The sequence below is a fragment of the Spea bombifrons genome, chromosome 2, assembly GCF_027358695.1.
Source record: "Spea bombifrons isolate aSpeBom1 chromosome 2, aSpeBom1.2.pri, whole genome shotgun sequence".
Taxonomy (NCBI): Eukaryota; Metazoa; Chordata; class Amphibia; order Anura; family Pelobatidae; genus Spea; species Spea bombifrons.
This window is the reverse complement of record NC_071088.1, coordinates 18,221,932-18,245,160: the sequence shown is the minus strand read 5'-3', so window position 1 is coordinate 18,245,160 and position 23,229 is coordinate 18,221,932. Positions and strand designations below refer to the sequence as shown.

The 23,229-nt window shown below is 39.2% G+C and overlaps 1 protein-coding gene across 1 annotated transcript in view; it reads right to left on the bottom strand.

Moving 5' to 3' along the window:
- LOC128474609 (LHFPL tetraspan subfamily member 7 protein-like) overlaps positions 1-23,229 on the bottom strand; it is an 81,555-nt gene that overhangs the window by 41,023 nt on the left and 17,303 nt on the right. Inside the window, exon 2 of the mRNA XM_053456973.1 lies at positions 12,729-12,867. Coding sequence (XP_053312948.1) covers positions 12,729-12,867 — 139 coding nt within the window. The remainder of the gene's footprint in view (positions 1-12,728; positions 12,868-23,229) is intronic.

Below are 23,229 nucleotides of genomic sequence, written 5' to 3'. Positions count from 1 at the left end.
GTATCAGTTTTTAAATGTACAGATGCTACAGCCTTTGTCCTTATAGGTTTAATGATTACCTCTTATGATTAAGCTGAATGTTATCAGTACTTACATCAAACTAGGATACTGCGTTATGTAGATGTATTTGTAAGTAGCTGAACACAGATGTTTGTGCTTCGTGCTTTCTAAATTATATTACGGTGAGTTACATACACAGAGATCAGTGAATTGCTCTGGGTAACTAAGAACCGAGAAAGAAATTGGATTAAACGCTTTAGCTTCAGACTTACTCAGTACATTAACCAACTGTGTAATAGACTCGGTTATATACCCACCTCAGAGCAACCATGGAAAGCAACCTCATTTACGACATCTGTCTAGCGTTCAGTATCTCCTCCACCGACAGTAGCTTCTAGGTGTCCTGTCTTTCTAGAATGGCCAACGATATAAGTGATGGCCTTGTATTCTGTATGATTATTCCGAGCTGTTCCCCGCCACACCAAAATCATTCCCTCTCTGTGAAATCCAATTTCCTCTAGGTTGCAAGTGGAGACAATTTCCAGAAGTTTAGTCATAAAACATAGAGGCTCTTAGTCACCGTTCCTCTGACATCCAGCAGAGGAATAGCTTTTTACTATTTCTAACAAAATCAATGATGTGCACTTGGGTGAATTTAATACTACTAAAATGCTACTTTTTAATATTTGCAAAGAGGTAACTTCAGGACAAATGTCCTTTTCCACCTATCCTCAAATGTTAAGCGCAAATATGTTTAGAATTCCTAGGTATTTCTCCTGTAAAACAAACTAGTATATAGAAAACATCCGAAAAATGTTAACACTTTGCGGTTTATCCACTAAACAGTGAGATCGTCAGTGATGTGGAAACATTTTATTTACCAAGGATAAGATAGGGTTATTGGCCCTTTGTGCTGTATTTCTTAAGCACACCCCTGGGCTCATGCCCACCTCCAGTAACACACACTTACATACAGACTCCCCCTAACACCTACCTATTCTAACACCACACACTGATGCCTACACAGTCACATTAGCACCACACAACACACTAACACATGCGCACACCAACACCATACACATTACATGATCCCACTGGGTGCCTCAGTTACACACACTACCCACCTTAGTGTGCCCCTGTCTTTTACCAAACTTCTTTGTCCCCAACCACGTTGGGGAGATTTCCCCATAAGGAGGGATGACTTGAACCTATATAGTTAATAGTTGATTATTAAAGTAAAGCAGATGATTTTGGAGCCTTACGAAATAGCTTTCATACCTCCCAACTGTCCCTCTTTGTGCAGGACAGTCCCAATTTTGCTATTCCATTGTCCCATCAATCTCCACTTCTGCCCTGCTTTTCGGGACACAGGTAGAGTTCAATGGAACAGCGTGATTCGGGAAAGCAATCCTACAGTCTGGATTTAATTCTGGATGTCTGGGAAACCGGGGAATACATACCGTACACACACAGTAGCACTTCCAGTTGGAGTGACACTCTAACTCTGAAGCTCCAGATTTGCGCAGGCTGGGGGGTACAAGTTTGGTGGTACGTAATTTTGATTTTCTCACTTTTTTCATTGAAGTTGCATTAATAGACATTACCAGAAGAGGGTACAATTTCTGATGAATTTATACAGTGAGCTTCAACTATTTCCAGTTATACATTTATACAACCCCAAGGCCTTTCTACATGTGGCCCTGTAATGTAAGCAGTCCATAGTACAAGAAGAAAGACACTCACCACAACCTATCCAGACATCCACATTCTGCGTGACATCCACATCCCACGGGATGTAGCAGCTATATTAAAATTACTTAATAAAATGCCACAACATTTTGCTTGAAAAATCTACCTAGTTTAGCTCAAAACATAAAGGGTTTTTTTATCTGAAAAAAAAAAATATTTGATGCTTAAGATTTAGAAATGTCACTCCAGGTAACACTAGTGTGTGGAAAGGATACATGTGTATATTACCGTATTATTATTATTTATTGTTTTATATGGCGCCATCAAATTCCATAGCGCTGTACAATGGGTGGACAGGACATAACAAGTAGTATATAACATAACACATTGACTTACAGAGACAACAGGTGAGGAGGGCCCTGCTCAAACGAGCTTACAGTCTACCTTGTGTAACGCCGTATTTTCTTGTATTAAATGGTTTTCTGGCTTTAGTATAAAATGATATAAGAAAACATATAGAGCTGGGTTAGATTCTCCTTTGCAGTATTGTGATGTGTTTTTCCTTGCGGTCAAAGATAAGATAAAAGGAATATTTTTGACACTGTCAACGTGGATTGAATGGTCCAGACCAGTAGCTACCCGCTCCAGTGTGTTATCATTACTGCCAACTGAGTGTTTGGGTGTTTTTTCAAAGCTCCTTCCTGCACTAGCATCCAAGAGTAATTCAGTCTATTAAACGCCTGAGCGGAGTTAGCCATCTGCTGCAGGTCTTTACGGAATATCTCTTCATAATTCAGTGCCGAAAAAGAACTATAGATACACATAAAGGCTTCTTGTGTGACTGCTTGCTAAGTCGTTGCCACAATCATTACGTTTTATGTGGCACAAGGCACTGAGCCCTGTTTATATTATTTGCTTCTTAACCAGTCCAATGAACTGATGCAGCTGTATCGGAAAGACAGCATCGAGTCATGAATACAATAAACTGTATTGTGCAACCAAAAAAATGTGTGGTGTATTCCGCAGGCAAAATAAACAATAATGCCTTTCTTTTTAATCTTAAACAGAACTTTGTGAGAACAGTTTGGGGAAGGCTCTTTTCTATTCCAGCATGACTGTGCCCCAGTGCATAAAGCAAGGTCCATAAAGACACGGTTGGATGAGTTTAGTGTGGAAGAACATGACTGTCCCGCACAGACACCTGACCTCAACCCCATCGAACACCTTTGGGATGAATTTGCAAGCCAGGCCTTCTCATCCAACATCAATGTCTGATCTCACAAACGCTCTACTGGATGAATGGGCAAAAATTTCCACAGAAACACTCCAAAATCTTATGGAGAGCCTTCCCGTAAGAGTGGAAGCTGTTATAGCTGCAAAGGGGGGACCAACTACATAGTAATGCCCATGTATTTAGAATGTGTTGTCATTAAATTCCCTGTTGGAGTAATGGTCAGTTGCCCCAATATTTCACACAAGGTGGGTACTAATATAGGGCTGACAGTAACTGATCTACTTTCATCAAAATATACCATGAACCCACACAATATATTTTACAGGACACACATTTAGATTTTAGTAACCAGAGCCAATTTGATTTTTGTTTGGAGTCTGTAAGGAACACGCTTATAGAAATAAATGTAAATTGGCACAAAATTGTAAGACCCAGACCTCTCAACATTTCTAACGCTCAATGACAGGAGGTGTGGTTAGAAGTGTTGCAGATGGCCAGGGCTTTACTGGTATTGATCTAATTTACCAGGTTCCACATCTTCTGTTTATAAGCACATCACCAGGGCTGTGGAACACTGTGATACAGTCATACCCTGGAAACACTACGGGCTCGTAGACAGTTAGTCAAGAAAGAGGTACAGAGGGATACTTATTCCAAAGAGGGACTGTCCCTTCAATATAGGAACACTTGGGAGGTATGCAAACTAGATGCAAAAATATATGAGCCGTGACACTTTGGCACCTGGGATGTGTCCAGTTATGGCTATATGAGCTGTCATAATCAACATATTGCTATTAAAACAATCTGAATGCATTACCCAGACACAAGGATTTGAGATCATTAACATTTCTATTTGAGCTGCCTCTTTAAAATATATAGTATGTGATTATAATAAAAAAACAAGAGTCTGCGTTCTACAAAGTACCATATAACGCACCTACCAGAGAATGAATAAACATGCAAAGATCTGCATAGTTTTTCTTAAGGCACATTGCTAAATATAGCATATGATTAACAGAACACGCTGCTCCAAAACCTTCTGTTTGTACGGACATTTTTTTTTTTAGAAAAATGTATTTTAACAAACAAACCAATGACTGTACAAATTCACTACAGTGTTCTAATTCTGAACCTTTTGGCTAATAGTTGCCTGTTTTTTCCAAGTAGCTATGAAGAAAGCTGCGTCAGACTCATTTATTACACAGTTCCTTTTACTGAATACACTTGTCAGATGCCTGTCTGCTTTACAATATATACAATTTCTGATTTTCATTTTTATCAATGTGCCCGCAGTGTCCTTGTCACTGTGTACCATTCAATCCTGTCTCTGTGTCATATTATCCATCTCCTACATGCATTTCCAGGAATGGACACAAAGTAGGTCGTAGATGAGGGTCTGAGGGTTTATTCACTAATGAGTTGGCAGGAAGATTTGCGGTTTCCTATCACTGACTTCAGCTTACATTATGAGGGGTCAACCCCAGCAAGCTTCGGTTTCAAGAATTGCTTGGGTATCACTGTATAAATCAGAGAACATTCTTGAAAGTCCTTTCACTGATTAAACTATGCATTATCCAGCTTGGCTATTCTTGCAGAAAAAAATCCCAGGGTGGGTCCTTTATAGTGCATAGTGAATAGTGAAAGGGAGTTGAAACCACAAGTCTGCAGCAAACTCTGACTTTAGTGAACTATCTCCCATGGCACTTTACAATCTATAGTATTGTGAAAAGTATTTCCACCTTGCTAATTTCTTCTAATTGTGCATATTGTTGTACATTTATATGTTTCAGATCATCAAATCTAAAGGAACTCAAGAACAGATGAGAAACAAAGTTATTGACATATATCAGTCTGGGAAGTGTTACAAAGCCATTTCTAAGGGTCAAAGACTCCAGTGAACCACAGTGAGCCATTACTGTACCTACAAATAGAGAAAACTTGGAACAGTGATGAACCTTCAAGCAGTGACCGTCCTACCAAAATTCCTCTAAGAGCGCATTGACAAATCATCCAGGAGGTCACAGAAGAACCCAGACTAACATGTTAAGAATGGCAGGCTTTACTTGCCTCAGTTGAGAGAAAGATAAAAATGTCATCCATGGGATAGTTCCAAGGTAAAAACCACTGTTGACCAAAAAGAGCACAAAAGCTTGTCTCATATTTGCCAAAAATCTTCCTGACCACCTGCACACCTGAGTCAACAGTGGACTTTTTAGAAGACCATTACATCTGGTGTAAAGCTAACACAACAGTCCTCAATAAGAACATCATACCAACAGTTAAATATGGAGGCGGTAGTCTAATGGCCTGGGGCTGATTTAGAACCTGGGCAACTTGTGAATTGTTGGAACCATGAATTCTGCTCTATATCAGAAAATCCTAAAGGAGAATGTTCAACCATCATTTTGTGACCTAGCCGCACACTAAGCGAACATTAAAAGCATAGTTGTTGGCCGTACTTATTATATCAAGTGGTCGCGGTCATTAAAGTGCCAGGTCCCCCCTGTCATCGCCAGTCTATCCCTGGTGATCAGCCACACAACAGGCATTATCATTACTGTTTAATAAAAGATCCTTCTACATGTTAAGTAGGAAAACCAGAAACTGCCATACCGAACAGAGCTTTTTTAAACATCATTTTAAATAAATATGAGAAATGCTCACATTTATCGTAGAAAAATTCTATAGCATTGTTACAAATTCTGTTGGAACGAAGTACAGAAGTGGCAATGACAGGACAGAAAAGTGACAGAAAAAAAAGAAAAAAATACAAAAGAGTTAAAAAAGAAACCCAACAGTTTTATTACTAGTACAACATTAAAACTGAGCTTTTCAATATGAAACAGTCCAGAGTTTCAGGACATTGCTCTGTACATTCCTGTGAATAGTTAGCAGCCAGATTATATATTTTGGAAAAATAATGTATTTTAATAACTTTGTATCCAATGAGGGTCCAATAATAATAATAATAATAGATGTAGGCCTGTGGAGGTAAAGCACCGTGGATGGCCTTTTACAAGCTGTGTCTCTGCACTGCTTTGTGTACGGCATTTTCTACAGATGGATGACTCAATAACATGAAGACAATTGTTTCCGAAGGCATGAAATTCAGTTATAAACCACGCTCCATTTAGCATTGGAGGATAATAAGGTACTGGACGTGCTCACAGAGGGAGGAAAAATAAGAGGAATTCTGGGTCTTTCCTTCACATATTATTATTATTATTATTTATTGTTTTATATAGTGCCATCAAATTCCATAGTGCTGTACAATGGGTAGACAGGACATAACAAGTAGCACGTAATATAACAAATTGACTTACAGAGACAGCAGGTGAGTAGGGCCCTGCCCAAACGAGCTGGGTGACACTGGCATTGCAATAAGACTGCGCATGGTCCCCATCTTAACAGAGCTCTTACCAGAACATCTCTGTCTCTTACTGAGGGGAAGTAAGTCATAAAATCAGAGTTCAGGAACAATTTCATTTCTAATATGCATTACAATGCAGGACTCTGAAGCGGTGAGGGGGTTAAACACTATAATAATGACACCATTAATCCTAGGAATCCCCTCATCTCATGGTGTCCTTCCAATAAACACCGCTCCTTGTAAGTCAACAGGAACATATACGTCAATGATATTTATGGCGTTGAATGTGTTGTTTCAGAAGCTGGCTTAAGTACATCTACAGGCTAATACACATTTAACCTATGGCAGGCAGTCTGCCCATTAGGATTCCTGCCAGCCGAGCTTCCTGACACAGTTTAATTTAATGAGCTGTCTGCTGCCCATTGTATGGCCTACAAATAAAACTGTTCTGCGCAAGATTTGCTGACATTGTTCTAACCCCATCAGTCGGCAGCCCTGAGAAGTCATTGCCTTATCATACTTTAACACGTTAAGCCCCCTGTGTTGTTTGATTATTTAGCTTTTAAATGGTATAAACATGTGAGCACATCAGATTAATATCCAAATTATATTTTCTTAATATCAATTTTGTAGGGAAAAAAGAAATCTTTTCTATAGATTTTCCTTTCAAAATAGTGGATGGCTGTGAGAAACACACTGCAAGGGTTAAATAAGTCTTAAAGTGTATATGTTAGTGTGTGTTTCATGTCTTAACGTCCATGATCATCACGCCTCATTAAATTATATTGAGTAGTGGCGAGTATATTAAGTTCCATTAAATTAATCTGAATGTAAGTTGGTATATCACAGTATCATGGAGCTGTGATTTTACTACAGGTGAGAATAATCATGCAAGAATAGCATATCTGCTAAGGTAAAACAATCCCTAAATAATAGGAATTGTTTTACCTTAACAGGTTTGGATGACTTGTATTAAGAAAATTAGGAAAAAGGGGCAATAAATGTTTAAAATGCACCCTCTGATTAAAGGAAAGGAATGTAATGGTGGCATTTGAACAGGACTGTTAGAAATGTTAAAGTGTGTTTATAAAAGTCCATACAGAATGTGATATTACATAGTTTATATGTCTTCTGGATTTAGTGTCACTTAGTGTGACTTCCTTGTTGTTGTTAATTCCTCGTTCTCTCCTTCGCCAAACACTATTGTATCAATACAAAGGTAAGTATGATGTATTGTACAGTCATCACGCTGGTGTATTACTGAATACTGAGTATAGTGTTTTAGGCAGGAAAAAACCTTCTCCGCTGCTCCTGATTGTAGCAAACAACCACCTTATTCTGCCAATTCTTTCCCAATTTTGGAGTTCTAAATGCAAGGAAGCGTGGAGACCAGAAAGGATGGCTCATTTATCAAAGTTAAGACTGTTCAGCTGATTTAGTAACATAGACACTTTTCATCACATCACCTACGACTGCTGGTTTTCCCAGTGACTGGGAGTGAAGAGAGCGAATACAGTATTAATGGAGTAAGAGAAGTTATCTATAAATTTCTGAAGTGCCCAAGTCTTTTACCATTGAAGGTACGAGCCAGGACCTACACCACCTTCACTACTGATCACCAAAAGACTGGGAGGACAAGTGTTGGTAGGACATTAAAAAATGTATACTATGTAACTTAATATGAACATTTTCCTCTGCTGCTTCAATGAATTGTGTTGCTACGGTTACTACACCATCAGTGCTACTTTATTGTCTCTCCATATACTGTGGTGTCTGAGTGGTGGTTGGGGGGGGGATCCTGTCTGAAGCAGTGATGAAGAAAGTCCCATTCGTAAAGATAAGGACTGCCAAAGGGACCAGTAAAATACTTGAAAAAAGGCAAGGTGCCCCACGCACATTTTTTCTAAAACGCATGCATGAAAAAAGAGATAAACAAATGCAAGAGCACAAAAAGGACCAAGTCAGGGTGTAAATGTTGCCCAAAGTTTTTTTAAATTTAAATGATAAACTGCTTATTATTAAAGTTTTGTGTAATACATAAAGGACAGCTCTAGAATACATTATCCTTACATTTGTTAGAGACAGTAACACAACAGGGATTGGTGAAGGAGAGATTGAAAGAAGCCAGAATAAGTTTTAGATACAGTGTATAAACACGAATTCAGGTAAAATGTATTAACGCTGTAACACCATGCAAAAATAATTTGTTTAGACTTCCATGTACATTATACTTTTTGTAAAGTATAATATAGTAGTTGTTTTAGGGATGTAGCAGCTTTAGCGCTGCTACTATCTTTCTGTCCTTTTTTGTATGTAATAGGGTATATCAAAAAAGCTGTTTTTTTACACAAGCAAAATAGCGCTACAGTTTTTTATACATTGTCAAATTAAAGGTCATTCGGCCCCTAGGCATAATTTCTGGCACCTGACCTCCCTGGACATTAACCCATAGAAACTGAAACATAGTTCATTAGTGTCCTGTATTGCAGAATAAAGAACTGTGACTTCCAGTACATTGGTAGAATGCAAATCCACAGCACAAGAGAAATTGAAAAAAGGATTGCAGCTTTTAATTTTAAAAAGTGGCACGTGACAACCATGTTCATATGTAGCATCCTAAGCACTGTATGTGTGATCTATGTAAATAAGAATAGCGTGTTTATCCATAGCGATGATGTTTTTAATGCAGCCCTATTCATTTGGCACGAGCTTCCCTGGTTTGTGGGTAAATCTGGTCTCCATGCCAAAGAGGGACTTGCTTTTCAAAATAAATACACTTCACATGTATGTTTCAATGTTTAGCAATGATATGGTTAATCTGGTAACTAAAATTGTACTTTATATGCTAACCCCACCTAACACTTTACTCAGATGTTCTTCCCAGGAAATGAAGCGCCTTCCTCTGGGTGGGGGAAGCATCTATATCTGGAATCACAAACATCATGGACTTCCCGGATGCTATAGATGGCCCAGTCACTAAATAAAATCGACATGTAATTAAGTTTTACGTGTCAGGGAGCAATACAAACTGGGATTCTGCTTCCATGTTACATCATTCAGGGTGCATTCAGAAAATGATCATCTTCTATGTGTCACCGAAAGGGTCAGGAACGGAAGACGGACGAACTAATCACATGCAGAGAAAACTGAAATAACGAAGTAGGGGAGCTGTGGCGCCAGACGATGGGGGTCAAACCCCAGTACAACGCTGCAATAATTACACGTGCTTCCATAAGATGTTTTTTATTTCCAATGAGAACATTAGTATACAATAGCATCCTAGATTCACCTAAATCAGGGCCAGGCTGGTTCCATTTCTCCAAGCAGTCTCATGACTTTGCAGCTTTCACAATTTCTATTTTCAGTTGCAAAAGGTTGCAGTACAAAATGACATTTATAAATATGAAATTGAATATATAATAGAAAAATATTCTATGTAACTCTTTCGACATTCACTTATTAGGAAACACAACATTAACTTTAATGATTAAAAATGAGTAAAAAGTACAAGTAAAATAGTTCACAGAAGTGAAGTGCTACTGTCTGGACATGATTCGTGGATGGAGTACTAACGCGCAGTAATGCCAGTAAAGATTTCTGTATGGAAGAAGCACAGGATCAACTTAGGGACTGAGCCCCCATCACAAGCCATCATGGTAAGCTCCCAAGTTGCCCTCCATGAAAAAAAGCTCTCCCCTTCTCTTCCCCAAGAACTTGCAATGTTAAAGAAGCACAAGGTCTCTGGACCCATGTATTCAGATCCCACATGAAAACAATGCATTAGTATGGGGCAGGGTGCGACCCCAGGGGACCCCAGAAGGCCAATAATTGAAGTATTACAACTAATGTTTTTTTATATCCAAATGGTTTTTTGCACGGCACTGAGAATGTTTTGAAATATTAATTTTAGAATTCCAAGTTGCTTCCCTTACTGATTCAGACTAAGCGAATGCAGACAGCAGTTGTCATTCATTCAGTGTTTTCGCAGTGATAGACACCGTTTCCTCCTCTATAAAGGAGATGTTAATTTAATTTCCCGTAATGATCTGGAGTAATAAGCGGTCTCTTAGACCACGTACAAATCCTCTCCCTGCTGATCAACTGAAGTAGCATCTCTATGTGTCAGCAATCAGCTGAGAGGCTTCACAAAAGAAACGTGTTGTATCTTAAAAATTATAAGGCTTAGTGGCTCTTTAAACAATCTTGCCATCTCTCCGTCCTTTATTCTGTGTCTCAACTCTTCTGGAATTCTAGTCATCTATAATTTTCTCTTGTCATTAGCCAAATTGAAATGGTAATTTTCTGAGTGACTTTGTCTTGCAGCTCTTAAGCTCGGGACAAGTAGTTAGCACAATGTACAATGCATTCTAAGATGGAGCTATTGAGGCTGACCCATTAGCTAGATCAAAAGTGCCTAGTAAATTATCATTTGTCAATATTCAAGTGCTTTGCCTTTATATTTATAGTGCATTTATTAAAAGGAGAGCTGAATTGTTACGCTCTGACATATCGCAAAGACATGACCCCTGTGATCTCCAAGGAGGGGACATTTTGGCAGCACCAGATAGGCCAGTGATCCCTGGTGCTCCCGGCGGGCGGTTAGGCCGTCAATATCCAGGAAATTTCTGTGCCTGACAAGAAGGGAAGGGCATGGGTGAAAGACTTAACAGTATCTAAATAATATATGATAGTCATCCGGGTATGGAATCATACCACATAGTAAGATTCTAATATACCTTTATCCTGTTATTTTGAAATATTGAATGTGGATGCAAATGAGGTTTGAAGGGTTTATTCTCTTTGCTCTTGCTCCAAGTTTTGTCAGCAATGGCTTTAATGTCACCACTACTTAAGAAACCACTACTTAGGAAAAAAAACTTCAACGCTAAAGATGGGTATGAACTTCCCTCAAATGAAATTATTTCAGCAAGCGGTCAATGCATTGCCAATGACCTGTTAATACTTCTAAAATATCTTACTTAATAAGTCTTGCATTTAATCAATAATTATCCCATCTGTTAATCTGGGCCACCTGAGTATTTTGTGAATATACCCCAAAGGATGAGAGAATACACAAGGGCCATAAGAAGCAATAATGTTTGTTTTTATTTTTTATTTTTTAAGTTTGAGATTTAATAACTCCAGCTCCATTTTATGTGGCATTCCTTTTCAATCAGATAGAAAGATGTTTTAGAATATTATTGGCTTGCTAAATCCTCAATATCCTCCAGAATGACATTTTATTGTTAGCGCAACCATAGGGACATAACACCAAGGTTTCGGTATGATTGGTGCTAGTGGGTAATTCTCACATTATTTGTGTTGTCTACTTGTTGAGATCCAATTGTGCCCTGTTGTGAAAGCTGCAATTTCCTGGCAGTATGGTTAAAGGCAATTTATAGCAAAGGCAGGAATGTCATGTTTTACTGTATATATCGGAAGCACATAATGGTCTTCATTGTACACAGCTGAGCAACTAGTCTTCCTGTTTGGCTATTGACTGCAATTCCTGCCATGACACTGCTTGTAGGGTGAGCAGTGTCAACGCTCAGGAGTCACCAAGGTCACCATAAGGGATCTGGCCTCTCAGCTACTTTTTAAGGTTGTTTCCTTGTAATCAACTTTAAACATTCCAGTGTAATTTGCTAATAAAATGCTGTTGTCTGACTCTTTCAAGAAGGAGTGTTTTATAGAAAGAACTCAATAAAATCATCTAATACTTTGTACTTTCCCAATAACCCAGCCAGCATACTGAGCTTAGAACAGCTGCTTTTTATCCTGTGAATTCAGCTCCACCATGACTTTCCCTTTCTAGACTCACTGACTGGCAGTAAAAATCAAAACCTGGCAATATAAACTTTCATAAAACCATAGAATTTGACTGCATATAAGAACCATTCGGCCCATCTAGTCTGCCCATTTTTTCTGATGTAGAGACTAAGACCTCAATTAGCCTCTTCTTGTCTTTGGTTCAGGATACCCATACTTTTATCCCATGCATGTTTAAATTCCCTCACTAGATTAGCCTCTACCGCTTCTGCTGAGTCTGTTCCATTTATCCACCACCCTCTCAGTAAAGTGAAACTTCTTTACATTACATCAAAGCTTCCAACCCTCTAGTCATCGTTTTATTATAATTCTTTGAACTGGTGGTCTTAGCAGGAGACCTTGTCTTAAGTGCCTTTGCAGGGTTTCATAATGACATACCACTTAGAACACAACACGATGGGCAAATTATGGCTTTCATAGCTTTAAGGGAAAAAAAGGTTTATTGTGCCTTTAAGACAGGGTAGTTCAAGTCTTGTCAATGAGGATTAATTAAATGGTTAATTTCACATCTTATTCCCCTTTAAATGATACAAGAGTCAAAATGTGAATACCCAGATCACACATGATGTCTCCAGTTGCTCTTTATTGCAAGAGCCAAAGGCTTACCTGCTGCTGTCTGCATGTATCCTGCTAGTGTACAAAGCCGCCTCTCACACAGACCGCTGGGCAAGAACAGAGTCACAACGGCCAAAAAGCAGCTCATTACCAGGAGAGCGCACCCGCCAGAGCACAGCACAGCACTTGTCTGGAATGGCAAACAAGAGGTTACTGTCACAAGTCAGAGCCAAATCATACACTTAACAATATGTCAAACTGTTGCATTTTAACAAAAATATACTTAAATATTCCTGATTTCTGCGGATATCGAAAACATCATAATACATCTTTGTTGTCAAACAAAAATGTAAGGAGGGGCACAAAACCAACAGATCATTTAACCCCTTAAGGACAATGGGCGGTCCCTAAACCCATTGAAAACAATGCATTTTGAGCAGTACATGTACGGGCTTTGTCATTAAGGGGTTAAATAAAATATACTATATATTTCAAAAGTTATAAGTTCCAAAAGAAAGCATATACTTTCAGAAATCACAAATAATGGCAGTCAAAAGCACAAAAAAAATAAAAACAGAAAAATAAGCAGTGACAGGGGAGGTGTTCCATGGAGATCCCTTGCCATTTTGACACTATCCTTTGCTGTCATAAGAAAATTTGGAAGAGGCAATTGCAACCCATATTAACATTGACTCCTGGCACTTCAGTTATAAGGAGCGTTGGGGTAAGAGGGCGAGATGGAGGCATTCCACATATTACTAATAGCAAAAAGGCTCATGAATATGCTTTATTCATGGTAGCCCTGCACCAGCATGAAGAGTAGAGTTGTGGTGTCCCAGAAACTCTTGGTGGTATGTACACAAGCTGATATGATCGGTTGACTATTATTAACAGGATCCCTGTTGTCCTCTTTTTTACTACTTTTTCATGTTGTTTCTTTGTGGGTTTTTTAACCACTAGAAAGCTGGAGCTCTCATTTCCTGATGGAGAAAAAAGACATGGCGGGTATCAAAGCCATAAAAACACTGTGTACTATCTGAAACAATATTACACTTTTTTATAACCTAGTTTGTGAAGAACCAGCAGAACAGAAGATGCATTTAGCGAAGGAAGTCATTTTCTAAATATATAAATCTTACAGGTAGTGTTCTCTAGCGCATTACACAAAGCAGATTTATCATTGTATTCTTTCATTTGAAGGTTAAAGGAAATACAACACAGCAAGTTTTAGGACGCGTTTTTAGGTTTCTATGGCAACATCCTATCAGTACCGACTTTTGCTTGGCAAAAAATTATGAATGAGACAAATAAATACATGAAGATTTTTTTCAGGGAAGAGACACATACAATCTGCCCCAACCTGCATCCTGCAAGGAACTGCAGGTTCTCCCCACCTCCATGCCACCAACTCCTCATCATCCCCACCTCCGTGCCACCAACTCCTCATCATCACCCCTGCTACAATCAAATCTTCCCTACCCTAGCAGTTCTTCTCTAGATAGAGTAGAGCCCTCTTCCCCTTCGGTGCCAGTATGCCTCAGCAATTTGTATTACCAGTATTACTGCCAATTTTGTACATTGTCTGTTTTAATTGCTATTGTTAATTTTCACTGCTACAATAGTGCTGGAGCTTTATATATAAATGTGATAAATGTACTGTGATTGATGTTTCTAGTTCTACACTTTAAAAACGTGTTAAAATTTAGCATAATAGGATGCAAAAAATACAAAAAAACACCATCAATGGTAACTAAATGGTTACTAGCAGTCTCTCTTATAGCGGTAGGAGAATGGTACCAGGAGTGCACCAGATTGGCTTCCACAGACAAGTCTGCCTCTAGGAAACCACAAAAATAGCTTAAAAGCCTGACCTACTCAATTCCTGTTAATCCTCGTAATGCTTTGCAATGTGTTTGACTTGTGTTAGTGGTATTACTACTCCCAATAGAGTACAATGCATTTAGCAAACAAGAACAATATATATCATGCCATCTGCAGTATGCTAAAAGTCACTCAGATTTTAATAAGCAATGAAAAATCAGAAGCCAAATGAATGTGACGGAACTCTTATTTTACTGTAGTAAAATGATTTATCATCACCATAGATGACTGATGTGTAACTGACGGTGGAACCATCATTGTCCAGTGTTGGTTTGGCCTAATCTTTGAGCCAAACATATCCCACAGAGAGCATCCTATAGATAGAGATCAATATAACACTGAACAAAACATAAGACGGTTGTCCTCTGACAAAGATTTACGTCCCTGGAAATGATCTTTCACCAGAAATGTCCCCTCAATCAGGTAGAATCTAAACAATGTTAAAGTGATACACTAGTCGATGTTCGTTGACAGGTCTAAACTAATGATCCGCAGGCCAGGACAATTTGGCACACAGGGCAGCTGCAGCGCTACATAAAAACGTAGCATGTTGCCATGCAATAATACAAAAGTATCCTTTGCAATAACCATATAAAAACCTTTTATTGACTATTCGATATTATAAAAATGCTCGGGAAGTTGGGGGGGAGTGGCATATGGGGGGTATAAGGGCTTTCTGGAGGCCAAAGTGGCATATAGGGGGTTAAAAGGAATATCAGGGAGGCAGAGTGGCATATAGGGGGTTAAAAGGAATATCAGGGAGGCAGAGTTGCTTATAGCGGTGTATAAGGCATATCTGGGGGGCAGATGTGCATAACTGCGGGCAAGTGGGCAAATAAAAGGAAATAAAAAAATACATTTCTCTCAATCATAGTTTTTATTAAATATGAAAAAATAGTTTACATGTGAATATTTACTAGTGTAACTTTTTTTCTTATAGGGTAGTCTTATATTCTGGCTTTTTCTTTTTTTCCTAAATTAATATTCAAATTTTGGGGGTCGTCTTATAATCGAGCAAATGCGGTATTTTGGCATAGTTAATGTTCTTATGGCTATCTGATTCAGCCAATTTATTTTATTTCAACATTTAATTTTCTTCAATAACAGTCTGGTGAAGTTAAATGTGAGAAAAATACCAACTTCATTAATATATGTATTCCATGGATTTTATTAGAAAATCTGTTCATCTTCTTTTTGGAGAGAACACTTCTTATGTACCAAAATGTTGGTAAACGAAAGCTTACCTTAGTCTACACTGACCACTGAAGATGAGAAATCAAAAAAGCCAACACCTCTGCCACTGCTTTCGAATTTTCTGAAGACCTTTTACATTTAAACACTTGCCTTGAAATATTACTTTAATAAGAGCAATTGTGAATTTGCTAAATTCCTGTTTCAGCGTATATTGATTTTAATTTTAATTTACTATTTTGTGAGGCACAGTGTGAAGTTCACAGGCAAGGTGATATGTAAAAATAACAGCATATTGCTGTAAAGGGGCTCAACCATAAGAAAAACCTAGCTCACATACTCCATATGAGAAATATACCTTGGACAAATCTCTGCTTTTTCATCCATTCTGTGGATGTGTGTGTGGGTAGTAAGAGTTGTGTATTATTATTATTATCTTTTATTTATATAGCGCCAACAATTTAAGCAGCGCTTGTGGCAGAAGGCATCAGGTTCAGAGGGTGGCAGCCCACTTGTCCAAAAACCGGGGGTAGATCGCCTTGTTGGGGGTTCAGGCTCCCCGATGTGCCATTGCTCAATCTGCAATGAAGACCTCTAATCTTCCCAGCTGGCCCATTTTGACTATCCAGCAAAGTGTCCACATGATGCCGTATCCTTCTGAGGTCAAGCGAGGGATACAGAATCATATTCTGACACTCAGCAGTAAGGAAGACAACTGTTGAGGACGGGGCACTGCGTCAGGCCTAGGATGGCGTCCAGTGTGAATATATACCTTCACACAAACAAGCTCCCAAGCAGAAGTGGTAGAGACTAGTTTAAACATGAATGCGTTAGACATATAGCTATATGGAATGTAGGGCAAGATCAGGGACTGATAAAGGTCTAAGTCTTTTGATCAGGAAAATGGGCAGACTAGATGGGCCGAACGGTTTTTATCTGCCAGCAAATTCTATGCTTCTATGTAACTAAACTAATGATCTAATTGGTTGTCTCGTTAACTTACATTATAACTTTAATGTGAAATTTATCTGAGCACAATATCTCTAATTACAAAACAAAAAATATCTATCAAATTACATAGGGTTTTACATAGTATATAAATAGCGACCACCATATCAATCCAAGTTTCGGCCGATTGCTCCATATTTACCACTTCACCATAGAAAACATCTTCATACATAACACCAACTGTTCATATGATATAAATGGAAAAAATAAGTCTGTACTAGTGACATACAGTCACAGTGACCAAGTGACCTGCAGCCGATCATTAATCTGCAAATACGTTTAGAAGAAGGAGCTTTGAGAGAGAATCATTGGGTTCAAATTTTTGTATGTGGAATGGTTATGTCCATACCTGGGAACTTGTTGGTTCCATTCCCACCCACATCAGTGGGTGTTTCTGCCAACATCACGGGAAACACTGCCATTTAAAGGGGACATGGGCAGGGAGTGGGGCATGTCAAGACCCCACTCCCGTGACCAGGTTCATTCCGGTTTTGACCTGGAGAACCAGAGAAGCAGCACATCTCCCAGAGTTTTCCAGGTCAAACCTGAGAGTTCCCAGGTATAGTTATGTCATACAGAGAAATGGGGGCAACTTTCCGTTCAGGAGGCAACCCTGGTCAGTTCTTTCCAACATATTTGCTCAATCAGAACGCACAGAAAACCCATTACATGTGCACAATCATGCACAGCTAAGCAAATACTGTCAGCTTGTTTGAGCAGGGCCCTCTTCATCTGTTCTGTAAGTCAAATTGTTATGCTATATACTACTTGTTATGTCCTGTCTAGGCATTGTTCAGTGCTGCAAAATATGACGGCACTATAAAAAATACATAATAATAATAAAACATTCAGTAAATATGCCCAAAGTCCTTTTTACTCTACAAAAAAATACACTTTATTAGTGATCTTCAAGTGACATTGAGTCTAATTGCCCTCTGCCCCCACCCCTTCCCAGTGTTTATGTGATAAAAGATCAGCTTAACCTTTGAAAATGTAGGTGGCCTCTACATGTCTTCTTCATATTATTCAATAAAATATCATGGCTATTTTCTTTCCTTTAGAGAGTGCGAGGTTAGCAAGCAACACTGACCCAAGATTGCTCCAGGTTAGACACTGCCAGAAATCACATGGCCAGCTTATACTCCACAGGCTGCTCTCCTATAACAGCTTGATAATATTGTAGATGTCCAATGACTGAGCACAGATGGCTCAGAGAGACACAAAATCATGGCATTTAATTACCACCTGCCCTGCATTTGTGCCGAGATGTCAAGCCTGGTTAGAAATACAACTTCTCTTCCCGAATCTCTCTTTTTATGATCCAATTCTTTGTAGCCAAGGTTACTATAGCACCTACCCCAATAAAACGCTCTGCATTCTCCTTACAAATTGAGTAGGTGATAAATCGGACTGGATCATAACCACATTACTCTATATTGACTTTTTCTGGGTTTTCTGGGGGTTTTTTTCTACCACTTCAAAACTGTTCCCATTATTATTTGAATTTCTCCATTCTATTCTGGAGTAAGCTACATGCAATCACCTTTTCTACTCATCCAATACAGTGAGTTAAAAAAATGAATACATGATGTTGTTATAACCATCACTGGAATTATATATATATATCTATATATATATATATATATATATATATATATATATATATATAGATAAATACACATATATATAGACAACACAAGACTTACAAGAATACTCACAGAATATCAACATATTTTACAATCTGTGTAAAAGGGACATTTACGTTTGTGTGTTACGATGCTAGATAGGGATAAAAAAGTACAAGGGCGTTTAAAGGTCTTTTTCTATTTTTTTTAGAACTGATTTGATTACTGTTGGTACCTGTGCCAGCCAGAGCTTGTAAATCTCACATTCATATTATAAGGTAAATGCATGCATAATTTAACAGCCTAAAGGCACAGAGAAAGCAAGGAAGCAAGAGATTTGAGCTCAATAACTATTTTAAGGCGCAGTGCTTTACAAAGAACAGTTTCCTCCAGAAACTATTTTCCACTGCTGAGTAATAGTACATAGGATCTGTTATACCGAGGCTTCTGTTGGGAAAGGCACCATTTAATAAAAACATAGAAATATGGAATTTGATGGCAAATTAGAGGTATTTTAGTCTGTTGGTTTTTTTTTATTAAAGCCTTGGTCAGTCCTGAAATTCAAGTTAGTCATGTCATTTGGGCATCTCCTCATGGACAAAATTACAGCCAAACCTGTGACTGGAAGACGTACATACAGATGTCATCTTATTAGCCACTATGGGTACTATCCATATTATTCCTATTTAGCCAGGCGTGTATAAGATCAGTGTCCAGTTTGCTACAAAAATGACCAGGTACATTCACTGCTATCTTTATAGAACACTGGAGAGTGAAAAAAAATAGACAGAATAGGGACAACGGAAGAGTCGGAATGCTAGTTAGACAAAAGGACTGCTGTTGAGAATTGTATAATGTCACAATTCTAACAGTTAAAATCATTTCCTATAACCTGACAGTATTGCACATCCCGTAATAGATTTCATGTAAGTAAAAATGCACCAAGATTGGTGCCTTTTTAGAGTCAAGCACTTGCTCGCCATAATTTAATCCAGGGGAAATTGTATTTTCAAAAGAAACCCAGAAAGAGTACAAATCCCTCACTGGGAAAACCATTACCAAAATGGCACCGAGCAATACAAAGGGTTCATTTGGGGACTTTGAAATGTCTATTAGGACGCATCTGCCACATTGTAAATCTTGTCCCCCCCCTAAAGTGTTACTTTCAGATATTTTAACAAACACAGCTTGTTGAAACTTAAATCACGGTCGGGGACAGATATGAGTTGAGGCAATGGAATCATTAAGTGAAAACCAACACTGAAATCCATGTTTAACATCTTGGAGAAAATTAATGACCTTTTTTGCCTTTAATTGTGGATTAGCAATCCACAAAAATCTATCTCAAAAAGTAGGCCTTGTTTTTTTGTGTTTGTCTTTACTTTAAAAAGTAATCTGAGTGGCTAATCTGCTATAAACTCAAAAGAAGCTCAGAGTTCCAGTGCATGAAATATTTATTACCATAAATATTTCAACACCTGCATCTCTCACTCACAGGGACTTCATTGTTTTACCTCTATTATGGTACGACAAATACACTGTGACATCTCCTGGTCAATGACCACCCTGCCCACCTTTATTGTCTGTCTAGACCTGAGATGGTAGGTCTCACTGCGCTTAGGCACTGGATTATAGTTTAGAATGATGAGGCCTGGATTCAAATAACAGACAGATGACAGTGAATTACAGAACCTTGTTCTATAGTTTGCTCCCATATAGATGCATCCCTGCTTTACTAGAAGAGGGGTTATAGTCTAGTAACATAATTGTTATTATTATCTTTTATTTATATAGCGCCAACAGTTTACGCAGCGCTTAATACAATACATAAATTCAAGGGATATGACAAGACAAGAATTGACAGACTAAGACAAACCGATACAGTCAGTGGAGAGAGCCCTGCTCGCAAGCTTACAGTTTAGAGTTGCAAGTAGTACAATCCTGGCCAACTCTTAATGTACACGCTGATACTGATATTTAACATTTCTGTTGGATTATCTGGAAATACCATAAATTATAGTGTATTACAACATAATATAACACATGTTTTCTTCAATTGTAGTCTCCTGGGAAGAGGTTACATGTTTCATGGCAAGAATAAGCCAAAAAAGCGGATAGCATTGGAGAGGCAATGGAAGTCGGTGCTTCTGCTTTTACAGTCTGCAAGCAGTGCAAATTAGAAAACTACACTTAAATTTTGGCTTGCAAGAAAACATTTGGTGGCTTTTCATTTTCATAATTTCTGCAAATCTTGAGCAATCAAACTAGCACAACGTTTGAAACAGTTACACCCAGAAGGCACAATCACCCAGAGAAGCAAAGAAATGTGAGATGGACCCTGAATTTCACTGTACAGCTAGTTTATTTACCAATGCAAACATATTACTGCAACTACAGTTCAACTTGACCAATCTCACGTTGATATATCTGCCAACAAGTTGCTGTTAAAAGCAAAGCAGCTGGTCCGTTAAAAGAACACCAATGTGAGGTGAGGAGAATGGTCAGTATTGAAGCCAAGGTTGGTACACAAAAGAAAGCAGATTGGCAAAAGGTACAAGACGGGTTAGGAAGACAGAGCATCGATATGAGGTACAGGACACAAGACTAAGGCCATCCAAGGGCTAAACTAAACTGAAATTTAACAGCATCCTTAGCAGCTGCAGCAGCTTAGTGACAAATGATTGAGTCATGGGAACAGAACCCATGTGACAGATTTCTAGGGCAAATGGGAGTTGATACACAGGTAACTCCATGCACTGATAGAGGCACAGCGTCCCCTGGTGGTCACATGTGGATCCCAAACAATAAGCACTGGGCAGGTGGTGCGCCAGACTCGCATGCCGAAAAGCGTGAGTTTGAACCCTGCTGCCGCTCACATCGCAAGCAGACACACATGGATCCGTAATATGCACATAAAAATGTGTAGTATTGAAATTCCATCTCTGGAAATAAATATATTCAAAATACATGATAAATATAAAGAGGGTAAAGTAAGTTTGTCTGCTCATCTTTATGATATCAGCATTACATTACATGTATTTAGAAAGCGCCGGCAGATTCCGCAGCGCTGTTACAGTCAGTAGAACAATTTCACATGCAAAAACACATACAATAACAAGAGAAGAGGGCCCTGCTCTTGTTAGTTTACAATCTAGTGGGTGGGGGGGGGAGTGAGACAATAGGAGAGGACTGCTTGGATGGGGATGAGTTGATCTGGATCCGATGATGTGTTGAAGCTGCTTTCTACAGTGGTTTCACTCCAGTGTAACTCTTAAATAGCCACTTATGATGAGGCCACTTAGGAAGAGGCCACAGCGGCTACATTTCCAAGCATCATATTTAGCGTGCAGATACAATGATTTCTAGTGCACGATCCAGGTTAGTATGTGGTCAGTCCTAATGAGATCACAGATGTTTGCTGTATAAAGTTTGGTTAATTGTGCTCTAAACGTATCCAAAACAAATGCACCAATGCACAAGCATGATTAACAGCTGCACACAACGTCAAATAATCTGCGCGCTAATAAGTGTCCCCAACCGGCGTGGGAATGGGGAGGGAATTCATATCCTGTGTCTGCATTTAGCTTCCCATCTCTCTTCCTGTCTTTGTCCGTTGACATCCTGATCCTCACTTCATTTTTTACCTTCAACACTGGCACTGGTACTGGTTATTTTAAGCCATTTAAAGTAAATGGAACCCGCTAAAACAATGTAGGAGGACACACCTGCACGGTTATTCTTCAGTACAGGCATTCTGCATTTCAGCTTTAGCAATATCCAAAACATGGTTTAAGGTCCCACATAAATATAACCCAGCATATCACCTAAGTTATAGAAGTGCAGAGTTGCCATTTTGCTATCTATATTTGCAAAAGTTTCCATGGGACGGAAAGTGGCATTTTCCAACATTTTTTTTTAAATAAGGGGAAACATTTCAACCCACCACTAATTAAAACTATACAAAGCTAGTACTTTTTATATGAAACTCAAAAGTTTGAAATACCAAAAACAATACACAGACTAAAAGGAGGAAAAAAATCATACGAGGACTAGAAGTTTGCAGCCTCTTAAAGCAGGGAGGCTATGAGAAATCAGAGCCACCAAAACTTAGATAGCTCAATGAAACTGCCTAAAATGAATATAACTATTTTCTTGGTTTTGGGCGGTTCTTGTAAGAGAATACTGTAGCAGTGGATTTTGCAGATTAGTAAGCATGCCTATGGTATGACAAAAGCAGGGCCGAAAGAGCTCATGAGCTTGGTTCAGCGACACACATAAAAGCTGGACGTTAGCGTTGCTTGCATGAAGATCGGCTATTAAGTTTACGCTAAAGCAGGGGCGTAACTGGAAACCTCAGGGCCCCGGTGCGAGAATCTGTTAAGGGCCCCCCCAACCCCAACCCATCTATCCCTTTCTCACTATCTCCCCTCTCCCTTCCTACCCCCCTTCTCACGATCTACCCTCTCCCTCCCTACCCCCTTCTCAAGATCTACCCTCTCCCTCCCTACCCCCCTTCTCAAGATCTACCCTCTCCCTCCTTACCCCTCCTTCTCAAGATCTACCCTCTTCCTCCCTACCCCCCCTTCTCAAGATCTACCCTCTCCCTCTCTACCCCCCTTCTCAAGATCTACCCTCTCCCTCCCTACCCCCCTCTTCTCACGATCTACCCTCTCCCTCCCTACCCCCTTCTCAAGATCTACCCTCTCCCTCCCTACCCCCCCTTCTCAAGATCTACCCTCTCCCTCCCTACCCCCTTCTCACAATCTACCCACTCCCTCCCCACCCCCTTCTCACGATCTACCCACTCCCTCCCTACCCCCTTCTCACGATCTACCCACCCCCTTCTC